Source organism: Zasmidium cellare, assembly GCF_010093935.1.
Source record: "Zasmidium cellare ATCC 36951 unplaced genomic scaffold M409scaffold_4, whole genome shotgun sequence".
NCBI classification, from domain to species: domain Eukaryota; kingdom Fungi; phylum Ascomycota; class Dothideomycetes; order Mycosphaerellales; family Mycosphaerellaceae; genus Zasmidium; species Zasmidium cellare.
The window spans coordinates 243322-254385 of record NW_022986948.1 but is presented as its reverse complement, the minus strand read 5'-3'; the positions used below and the strand labels follow the sequence as shown (position 1 = coordinate 254385).

The 11064-nt window shown below is 51.9% G+C and overlaps 5 protein-coding genes and 1 non-coding gene across 6 annotated transcripts; 3 read left to right on the top strand and 3 right to left on the bottom strand.

The window, feature by feature from the left end:
- Positions 1–13: 13 nt before the first annotated feature.
- On the bottom strand, positions 14–1534 carry M409DRAFT_17935 (uncharacterized protein; the record flags this gene model as incomplete). The annotated part of the gene is made up of 1 exon (XM_033804281.1): positions 14–1534. One exon carries the CDS (start codon positions 1532–1534, stop codon positions 14–16), a length of 1521 nt encoding a protein of 506 aa, XP_033672587.1.
- Positions 1535–1937: 403 nt separating this feature from the next.
- On the bottom strand, positions 1938–3285 carry M409DRAFT_63311 (uncharacterized protein; the record flags this gene model as incomplete). Its single annotated transcript, XM_033815537.1, has 4 exons — positions 1938–2591; positions 2649–2885; positions 2936–3081; positions 3132–3285. 4 exons carry the CDS (start codon positions 3283–3285, stop codon positions 1938–1940), a joined length of 1191 nt encoding a protein of 396 aa, XP_033672586.1.
- A 1814-nt stretch (positions 3286–5099) lies between these two features.
- Positions 5100–6777, top strand: M409DRAFT_63310 (uncharacterized protein; the record flags this gene model as incomplete). Its single annotated transcript, XM_033815536.1, has 5 exons — positions 5100–5252; positions 5303–5397; positions 5449–5904; positions 5961–6590; positions 6645–6777. 5 exons carry the CDS (start codon positions 5100–5102, stop codon positions 6775–6777), a joined length of 1467 nt encoding a protein of 488 aa, XP_033672585.1.
- Positions 6778–6918: 141 nt separating this feature from the next.
- M409DRAFT_17932 (uncharacterized protein) lies at positions 6919–7752 on the bottom strand (the record flags this gene model as incomplete). Its single annotated transcript, XM_033804280.1, has 1 exon — positions 6919–7752. The coding sequence occupies one exon, from the start codon at positions 7750–7752 to the stop codon at positions 6919–6921; it is 834 nt and encodes a 277-aa protein (XP_033672584.1).
- A 252-nt stretch (positions 7753–8004) lies between these two features.
- M409DRAFT_t12 lies at positions 8005–8134 on the top strand. The gene has a single exon. It is a non-coding gene; the product is annotated as a tRNA-Val (tRNA).
- A 1324-nt stretch (positions 8135–9458) lies between these two features.
- On the top strand, positions 9459–10971 carry M409DRAFT_17931 (uncharacterized protein; the record flags this gene model as incomplete). The annotated part of the gene is made up of 3 exons (XM_033804279.1): positions 9459–9875; positions 9927–10061; positions 10129–10971. 3 exons carry the CDS (start codon positions 9459–9461, stop codon positions 10969–10971), a joined length of 1395 nt encoding a protein of 464 aa, XP_033672583.1.
- Positions 10972–11064: the final 93 nt, after the last annotated feature.

The following is an 11064-nucleotide window of genomic DNA, read 5'->3' as shown; positions in this document are numbered from 1 at the left end:
TTCATCGGGTATTCTATTGATCAGCAAGCTGTGTGACATACACCGACCAGTCTTGGTCACTATGAAGAATGCTGTGGCCTCTGTGGCCGACTTGAACTCTCCTGCCCACGCTGGGCAACCCACCAGATACTAAGCGACCGAAATGCTCGCTATCGTCCGTGGCAAGCATCAAAATCTCCTCCTTGGTCAGCTGAAATCGGAAATGCAGATCTTCTAGGCGAGTTCCTTTACCCTCCCGATGGGTAGGGAGACGGTCACGCGTCGAGGAAACTCTCAATAAGTGTTCTGACATCAGTACCGGGCCTAGCCATTCGAATTCTGTAGAGTCCGAGAGGGGTCTCACACAGATTGCGTACGGGCCGCCGACGAGGATGATGTCGCCCTCTTGGACATATTCACTGACAAGGGCGGCTTCGATTCGGGTGTTCGAAAACAGCACCGTTCGTACATGATGGCTCGGGCTCTCAAGCGGCAAATACCTCGAGGACCATATTCTAGACCTTGTGGCTTGAAATCGTATATTTAATTCACCAAAGGAGTCTGTGGAGATTCTGTATGCTCGCTCCAAACCATAGCAGTACCACTCGCAAGGCTTTGAGCTCGCATTGACCTGGGGAAGCATGGAATCTGTGATGCCCAGGGCCTGAAGCAACGCAGAAATGTGACGGAGGGTGCCGCCTGAGGCGAGAATATAGTCCATGAAGTCTAATGCGAGCTGGACAGCATCTTTCTGGTAGTCCGGCACAATAGGGGCGCAGGCCGAAGGCCACTCGACCATGCTCAGAATCCCGTAGACTCGATCTCGTTTGTCCTCGCACTCCAGCTTCCAGAGACGAGTCAGGAGGCCACGAGTCCCTATGCCGCCGATATTGTTCAGGATGCGAATGAGATTGATCATCGGCGTTGCCTCAATGTCGTATGCCACCTTTGGCGATACGTCTTTCTGTTTCAAAAAGTCGTAAATCGCCTGGAGTTTTCGCATGATGTCCCACTCCATCGTATCCTCGCCACAGCAGAAACTGATTGTAGTCGCTGCGTGGAGTTCCTGCACGATCCAGAGTCTGCTCCAGTACGGCCGATTGCCAAACTTGGATATGCTTTCGCAAATGCGATCCAAATCTTTACTCGCAAGCCAATCTTTCGCCCGGTACTCTGCCTCTTGAGGCTCAAGCGTGCCCATAGTCGTTGTCTCCAGTTCATCTGACTCGCGGCATAGATCGAATAGGAAGCGACTGTGGTCGGTCTGTGGCCCGATGCAGGCCACTGTTTTGGTGGCGGATGCAAAAATTCGAGCCATTATGGATACTTGACTACCTTTTTCTTGTGGATCTTCCTGATTTATGCAGACGGAGTCGATCCAGATGTGGCCTTCGTGGTGAAGCCTTGCCTGCCACAATGCGTAATGGCAGTTCTTGCGGACCAAGACCGGGTTTCCGTTTACCAGGATCTGCCTTTGGTCGTGAGGGTCACCCCAAGTGTATGAGATTGCTTGGAAATGTGGTAGGATGTCCGTCTCCAGCTTGAACGTCGACATTGTGTATTGAAGGTCATCCTTCGTCTCCGTCTGTAAAGCCTGAATCAATCTGATCTCTCCTTTCGCGTCTTTCAAAGGTGGATATCGAAATGCGTCCATGGGATGGCTTCGAGCCGCCGAACAGTCCATCGAGATCTGCCGTGTGATACAATTTCGAGTGAGCTGACTCCATTACATGTACTCACTATCTGTGAGTAGCGACTTCGCGGGTGAGCTGGCAGGAGAAAAGCAAGCTCCTCCGCCTGCAGGCTTAGCTTAGAGTTTGACAGACGTGAAGCTATTGATTGACTGCAACTGGAGTCGGTCATCAGAGTGAGATGTTAAGCTTCATAGGGATCTTGAAAGACTATATTAGCAACTTATGTGTCTATTCGTGAGTATTGCAGTCCCTGGCACAAGCAACTCACGGTATCTCATAAGGATCCCTTCCCCCTTCTCTGCGTATCTCAAAATCCGTTTGTGCTTTGATTATCCGCTCTTGACTTCCCCAGCTCTTTCGTCCTTCAGACTCAGCATCCGTATTGCTTGGATGAGATATCTCAACACTGTGCATGATATTCTCTGGACGAAGTCCGAGCGATCGGCTGTCGCTTCCGGAAGCACTCAGCAAAACTCCCTCCTTATGTCCCTTGACGGCGTCCAATGGCACCGCACCATCTCTAACCCTGGTATCTTTCCAGCTACGCCCCGAGCGCCCGGACGAGTACATGTTGTTGTTCGATCTCCACGTCTCTTCGTCAATCTTGTCGAACGGACGCATGAACGTTTTCAAGCAGGGTAGCGAAGCCGCGAGAATGGACCATAGGAGCTCTGCCTGGGTCCAAATAAGGGATGGCACAATGGTCAAAGGGGGATCTGGATCGGTTATGACAGAGGTGACTCTGGACAGATTCAATGCAGCAAAGATGATGTCCACAAGACGAACCCCAAAGACGATTGTGACGGTGATCTTGGCCGACCTTTTGATGAGGATGTCGAGTAGAAGGAATACTGGCACGACGACGAGGAGTGTTTCGGTAATGACGTCGAGAGCGAGGATTATCTGCCAGCGTGCGATCTGCAGTAGAAACCAGTTAGTACTTCTTCGACAGAGAAGAGGTTGAATGCCACACACTCTATTTGGACAAGCAGCATCTTGGCCTGGAATGACTGGAAATGCTGGGTTTGTACAGCCTACCGCCAGCGATAGAATAGAGCCCAGCCCGAATGCCGCAGATGCGGCTACAAGAAACCAGCAGAGGTAGGTATTTCGAGTACGGCCGTTTTCGAAAAGGCGAAGGGTGAGGATCCCTGTCGATATCTTCGATCCGCAATGTGCGAGAATGTAAAGGAACGAGTACGAAGCCGCGTACTGCATGACTGTAAGCATTGATCAATGAAGATGTCAGTCAAACTGCTTACTCTCTGGATATCTTCAATTTGGCCACGGCTGAGCAGCGTCGAGCCCTTCCCCAAACCTTTGCTCAGACCAGCCAGGACTGCAATGTACTGGCCGACTGCGAGGACCGTTGATACCAGAAGAGCCCAATCATCGTAACCGTACATGCCTGGAGTTGTTAGCAATAGCAGGTGTGTTGTTTCTGTGCTTTAAACTCACCATACTTGACAATGAAGCGAATCACGAAAGCGATCACCACATATATGAAGGACAGGAGCGTGATGATGTATAGCCATCCGGAGTGATTTTCGTCAGTGATTTGAGTGAAGTATCGCGTCCCTGGCGTCCAGTTTGAGGTATCTATTTCCGCCATCGTTGTATCATTCGATTCATTCGTTCAAACGTCAATGTTCATTACTGTTGAGAAAATGTGGCATTGGCAGTTGCCAGTCAGTGTCCAAGTACACCTGTGTAAGAAAGAAGGGCTGAAGAGCAGCGACCCGGTCAACATTGAACACCGGTTGGGCTGCCAGAGTGCCAGTGAGATCATGTCTCACATGTCGAATAGACAAGGGAGTAAAGAAATCGGTAAACCTCTTTCGGCCGTTGAAGAAGAACCTGGCCGCCTTGGGAAGAGTCTGCATCGCGGAACGTCGGGTCGGACATGCCACAGATAGGCAATGGAGACCTTTTGCCGAGTATTGAGCTCTTCATTTGAATTCAGGGTGGAAGCCGATCACGCAGTTGCTTGTCTTGCTTGCGTGTCGTCTCGAGAGGATCTCCTTCGTTTCGCGGCAGGCACCGATGTTCGCCGCCTACCTCGCCAATGGAACTCTCTATACCCGCCTGCTATGCGATTCTCATCCAACCCTACCTTAGACATTTCGCTCTTAGCGCGCAGCTAGAGGCATGGGGAAAATGACAGCCTGGGGTGTTCCGCGCGGACGCCACGCTTGAGGAATTGCATACGAGGGACATCCTGGAGGCGTTGGGACATTGACAGTCGCACATTGAACGCATATCGCTCCATCAGACAATCAATTCGTACGCAGCAAGGTCAGTCACGCGTTGACAGGGACGCAGAATTGATGGATCCTTCTCCTGAATGGAGAACATGCGTAGAGTTTTGCCACGTGGGCGGTACCGAGGTACAGGAAACATATTAAAGGCCAAGGCTTTGGCGCGTTTCGCAGGAGAGACATACATATCCGACCTCCGACCAAAATGGCGTGGCTCCATTATCAAGACGCCCCGACATGATTGCCGCGAGGATCTCGGAACTGTCACAGAAGAAGCATGTCGACGCCGTAGAGCAGCGCCCAAGCCCAGATGTGCAAAGCGTGGGAAAGCTTGGAGAAACAACCACGAAGTCTTGAGATAAGGCACACAAGATCCGCGGGAGGCCCGATGACAACATCAACCGGAAGCATTTAAGCGCCTTTGCCGGTGAAGAAAACGCTGGGATGCTGAAAGGATTGGCCTGATCGTCTCGGAGTGAAGCAGTGCCCAAACAAGCGAACAGCAGCACATTCATCTCCAACGAGTGGCAGGTCTTGCGATTTGGACAATAGGTCCACTTTAATAACCTTGTCACTGCTGACGAGCTGGCCAAGGCGTTTCCGGAGCCGACATTTCCCTGGAGAAGGCGAGCTGCCTCTAGTCTGGCACATCCTGGATGGTCCTTTCGAACGAACTGCTATTGGGGCAAATCGTCCAGTATCGGATCAATGGCCGGCTTTCCGCAGGTTAGTACTGTAGGTCCACCACATTAGAGGCAAGAAATCCTGGCGCAAGAGCTCTTGTCGTTGAAGAATGGCGAGACTGTACCAAGCTTCTCCCCCAAGGTAGTACATGCTTCACATCTGCTGCGCAGACTCGGGATCCGTTGTAGGTGTACGACCTTGCAACTCTCTGCTCGTGCCAGATGCTTCCATCAAGACTCTAACCTGAGCCGCGATGCTCTCTCCTGCAAAAGACTCCGGCCACGCGACCGCGATGTCGCCTCCTCCGGAACACCCAAAAATGTTGACCCCTCATACCAGGAGACCGCGCGAAGATGCGCACGAGCTATCAGAACTTTACCACGAGAGCGCGAAGAGCATGCGGACGAATGCGGCACCACAGGAAGACTGGCTTGACACAGACCTTGTCGATCCAGGCAAGGTCACGTCCTTCGACAAATATGACATGACAAGAATGGGGAAACGACAAGAGATGAGGAGAGTGTTCAGACAGTTCTCGATTTTGTCGTTTACATGCGTCATCATGGCTACTTGGGAGTTTCTGTTGACAGCAAATACGCAAGGATTGGTTGATGGTGGGCTCGCTGGGCTTTTCTGGGTGAGTTGAAGCAATAAGATATTCTGGGCGACGGCTGACGGTCTCTGTAGAGCTATTTGTGGACAATAGTAGGCTTTGGGTTGATCATTGCGAGCATGGCAGAGATGGCGAGTATTGCACCAACCAGCGGAGGACAGTACCATTGGTGAGGATATTATATGACTCGGCGGAGACCATGCGTGTTAATCCTTCCTAGGGTATCCGAGTTCGCACCAGCCAAATACCAGAAGTTCCTGAGTTACACCACCGGTTGGCTGTCTTCGATGTCATATCAGGCCGGCAACGCCTCCGGATTCTTCCTAGCCGGGACCGTCATCCAATGTCTGGCCATGGTAAACTATCCATCATATACGGCACCCAACTGGCAGAGCACCCTGTGCGTATTGGCTGTTGTGGTGGTTTCAGCTGTGTTCAACATCTGGGGATCATGGTGCTTCCCAATATTGAACAATATCTCCATGGTGCTTCATATCACTGGCTTCGTCGCTGTGGTAGTGACACTGTGGGTGCTTGCGCCTCATCCACCTGCGAGCGAAGTCTTCCTGCATTTCACCAACGCTGGTGGCTGGTCGACCATACCGTTAAGTTTGATGGTTGGGCAAATCAGTGCAATTGCTTCCCTGGGGTGTTCAGACGCGGCTGCTCATATGAGGTAAGTATTGGAACAGGAAGAAGGCCATACGATTGGGTTCTGACTGTTGCGTACAGCGAAGAAGTGTCTGATGCTGGTCTTTCCGTTCCTCGGTCCATGATGTGGACATTCTACATCAATGGCGGAACCGGTCTGATCTTCCTGGTCTCCATCCTGTTCGCGATCCCGTCCGTCGACGATGCTTTGAACGATCCAACTGGATATCCGTTCTTCTACATGTTCCAGGTCGCCATGCCCGACACCAACGTCGGTACCAAAATTCTCACGGTCATCGCAGTCTGGTGCTTAATGGTCGGCAACGTCTCCTTCACAGCATCCTGTGCACGTCAAGCTTGGTCCTTCGCTCGTGACAAAGGGCTCCCTTTCTCAGGCTGGATATCGAAAATGAATCCCAGGGTGCATGTGCCCGTCAATGCGACGCTGTTGACACTGGCATGTACAGTACTGCTATCACTGATCAACCTGGGCTCCAATGCGGCGTTCAATGCAATCCTCAGCTTGCAACTTTCGTCGCTCATGGCGTCTTATGCCATCTGCATCTCATGCATTGTGTATCGAAAGATCCGCGATCCAGCATCGATACCCAAGGCCAGATGGTCGCTGGGCAAGCTCGGCTTGCCGATTAACATCATTGCCATGTGCTATTCGGTGTTTGCCTGCTTTTGGACGTTCTGGCCAAATTCGACGTAAGTTTGCCTCTTCATCACAAGAATTCTTTGTGCTGACATACGTCTTTCTAGGCCAGTAGACGTCGAGTCCTTCAACTGGGCACCTGTGATCTTCATGGCTGTCATCATCGTGGCAATGATCACATACATCGTCCAAGGTAGGCACGTTTACGACGGCCCGGTGGCATTGGTTAAGAAGTTATGAATGAATTAGGAACGGAATATGTACGGCCGAGCTTGTATGACAAGAAACGAAGACGAATGCCTTACCATCCATACCGGGGGTATCTCTGAAGAAGAAGAAGAACTTTATCATTTCTATTCGCGGAATTTGTCGTGGCCTCAGTCATATCCTGCCCTCTCGTCGGAGACCTTCATAAAGCGCCAGCGCGGCCAAGGTCTTCCCATCGCGGGCTCCTTCTTTCCATAGATCGTGTAATTTGATGACTTTGAGCGTGATCTTCTCGCCTTCATCTCGCAGTCCCGTCAGCTTGCCTCTGAACTCTTCCAGCTCTGATCTTGGCAGTCGTTTCTGGTACAGGAAGAGAGGAATGTACTCGTCGCAGCCTCCCGGCGACGAGAAGCTGCCCTTTGCAATCTCCTCTCCTCTCTGCTCATTCTCCATCGCCAGAGCAGTCATATCCAGCAATTCGCTCGCATCCACCTCCAGCCCCGTCTCTTCTTTGATCTCTTTCGCAGCGCCGCCAGAGAACGTCCCGGCGTCGTCCAGCATTCCAGCCGGGATCTCCGTGAAACTGAGACTTCCTGCCGCTATGCGAGGCTGTGTCGTCAAGATCACATATTTCTCTTCTTCGTTCTCTTGCGGTACGTCGTCTGGCTGCAGGATCAGCAGCATGCCGACTGCCCCTCCACGCATAAAGACTGCTCCCGGCAGCCATTCTCCGTTGTCGTTCTCTACTGTTGTTTGGAGCTTCAAGAATCCCAATCTCTTCTTTTCTCCATGGCCGAACCAGTCCACGCTCTGGACTGTGATACGTTTGAGCTGAAAGGGCGACTTGTGGAATTCATGGCTCGGGTTCGATTGCAGTGAGAGCGAGTGGAAGATCGTTTTGGACCATACTTTGAAGGCTGGAAAATTGAGGAGCTGATCCTTTGTCAAGTCTTGTGGAAGACTGACTTCGCAGGGTGGTTTGGTGTTTAAGAGGGTGAAGGTCGACATTGCGGTGAGGTGGAGAGCTGTTGAGGGGTTGGCTGCAAGAATTGAACGATTTCGCGTCGCAAGGATAACCTTTGAAGATCTGAAAAGTGCTAACGACCTCGCCAGGATTTGCATATCGCTATCGACATCGTTGGAGCCTTGCACAGCCTTCCGGTGCCGATGTCTCGCATAATAGAATCCCAAGCAAATAAACATCTAGCTATATATATTGAACGGGCTTTGTATTTCACCAATCAGCTTGTGTTAAATCAAGTCTCTGTGGTCTAGTGGTATGACGTGTCCTTCACACGGACAAGGGTAAGCTGCACCACACTAGCCCGTGTAGATCCAATCGCTCACATACGTATCGTATTAGTCCCGGGTTCGATCCCCGGCGGGGATATCAGATGAGTACGCTCATGGTGATTCCTGCACCCTCATTTTGGTCGAGTTCAACCCCATATCAATTTTTGGGCAGATATAGCCAGTTCTGGCTTGTAACGTAACGCGCCACAGCGTATGCCAGGGCTGCACGAGGCTGGCAGGTACGCTTTTTGCCCTGCTAAACACTTCGACGACTGTCTCTTATCCAAAGGCGACCTCGATCTTGGGAGAGTCGAAGGTTCTACAGGTCTTGGCGCATCGGCTTACTCGATAGGGCAAGAACGATGACACTTCCCACACACACTCTCTCTCTCAATGCCTTGTCATGGACATGGATTGGTGACTTCAAATGTTCAAGACCTGATGGCTATACTGAGGGACTGATGCAATGGGTATCTGCTGCATCAGCGGGCTTCTAGCTGTTCGCAGCGACTGAGCAATGGAGAATGTACGCCGACGGCACCAATGCTCTGTGGACTGGCTTGTTGACAAAATACCGTATTAAGAGCGGCATTGTCGAGCTTCTCGTAGCATCGAGTACAAATTTGCCCTCATCGTCTGCATCACAACATCAAGTGCCGCCAAGACGCTCGTTTTCGTATTCGTGCCCAGATATCTCGCCTGTGCCAGTTCTTATGTCTACTTATACTCTTTTGTATGCTATGCTTCAGCCTCTGGTGGGACTACACTCTTCTTTTCCAACGTCGTGCTCGAAGAATGCGTATAAAAAGCTCCTGCAGTGTCACAAGAAATTGCGAGTTTTAGCGCGACTGCAACTTCCGCTTTCAGCTCGAGCGTCATTTCGACTCACCCCCACGACTTCAGCTGCCCAGCTTCGTAGGGCCACTGCTGCGAAATTTATCTACATACCCTCTCGGCGCGCGACGATGCCGCAAAGCTTTCGGCTCCTGTAAGCGACGATGACCAGACATGGGAAGTGCGAGACGTGTCGGAGGAGGAAAGTCAAGGTACGTTTGTTGCATTTCTGAATGCTGGAAGACTGCAATCCTTCGATTTTTGGTCCAATGGGAATGTCCTCCGTGTAGCGGAAGATCATGGTTCACATGGCATTGTCCACTTGAGTAATGATCTGGGATTGTTGTTACCGTGTCCCTGGGACGATGATGACAAAATTGCGGGAAGAGGGCGTATATCCATTGCTTGACCAATGCTTAACTCTGTTCTAGTGCGACGAGAAACGGCCCATGTGCGGAGCATGCAGAATCAAACGCCGGCCGTGCCATTACGTTGAACGAGGTTTCATCCACGGTGACAAAAAGCTGCCAGTACAAGTCGGGGTGGTAGAGCTCAATGATGATGCTCAGAACGAGGAGACGAGTATCATGCTACGCCTCAAATATCAATACAAGGCTCAAGAAGGCCACGGGGAATTTTTCACGTTCCAAGCTGTGAGACCTTGCTCCCCTGGCCCTCTTCTACGGGACGCTCGAGCTAAGATCGCCTCGAATCTGGGCTCGATCTTCGGTTATGCAGCACTGAACCTAGCGCCCTTGGGTCCCTGGATCAGGCTCGGCTGGCCGAGCAGCACTGGTACCGGCGAATGTATTGATTTGGCTTCGCAATACGCTCTCGAAACCGTGGTGGCGTTTCAGCATGGCCATTCTGACCTCAGTCTGGCTCGTGCGAGCAAGATCGGCTCGACAGCGCTTCGAAGTCTGCAGTCCAGCATTGAGTTATGTCAGCAGGATGAAGATAAACAAGCTCTTATTCTGGCGGTGATGCTGCATTTTGCTGCAGAAGTAAGTGCAGTGGGCCTGGTGTGACTTCGCCTCTGACGTGTGTCAAAACAGAACTTCGCGGGCATTGCTACATGGCGGTACATACCGCACTTACAAGGGATCTGCTTTCTGCTGAAGGCCTACTTCGAAGATCAGCCAGAGGATCGAGTTGTTCAGGAGGCTGTGAGCTTGATATGCGATCACGAGGTAACATCCATCCCTTCACTCGTTGCGATGCAGTATACGCAACAACCCCATCTGACAAGTCCTGCAGATCACAGCAGCGTTACACTTCGGCCAACCCTCGCAACTCGAGGCCTTTTCCAACCCGCAGTATTCTCTCGATGAGCCACCTCCAATCGATGTCGCCACGCTCATCGTCAACGACCTCCTGATCCGAATCCCACGCACTATATGCGCCCTCAGAGCCTGCCTGCAGGACCAAGACGACATCCAAAAGATGTCTGAAGCATGCACCCTGGCCAAAGCCCTCTACCATTCGGCGAACGCCAGCTGGGTCCAAAAGACAGTTACAGCAACGAGCCGGCCTTCTTCACCCCTTCACAACAAGTCCACGTCTCCAAGCGGCATCACCCTTACCTTCGACTCCATCCCAGCCCTCACTCTCTCAACCCGGTACACCCTTAGCAGACTAATGACCTGCGGCCTCTTGCAAAAGCTAACCACCCACCCCCTCTCCCGCTTCTTCTTCCCCGGCACTTTCGCCCCTGAAGTCGAAGCAGCCGAACTCTCCGCCGCAACATTCATAGCAGAGTGTCTCGATTTCGCCCTGAGACCAAATCCCGCACAAGTGCTCGTCGCGGTCACGATGATCATGCCCTTGGAAGCGTGCGTAGGGACGTGGAGTCGACTTCAGAGGCGCGAGAGAGCCGCTGGTCGATTAGATTCGCTGGAGTTCAAGCATGCGGTCGAAATGCAAGATTGGTGTATCGAGCATTTGCAGCGGTTGTGTTCGAGATGGCGGGCAGGGCCAATTCCGAGGAGAAACATGGAGCAATTGTACGATGTTCTTGTTGGGGGCCCGCTTGTGCCGAGCACGTATGAGTTTCAGGAGAACGGGGTGGCGCTGTCTGGGCGGAGGGATGTGGAATCATAGAAAGGAGAAAAGGTGGTACTGGTGGCAGCTGGTGGAGGGATTGGCGGTCTATGTCGTTACACGGCCTATTTATCATACAATCAGCGGAGTACT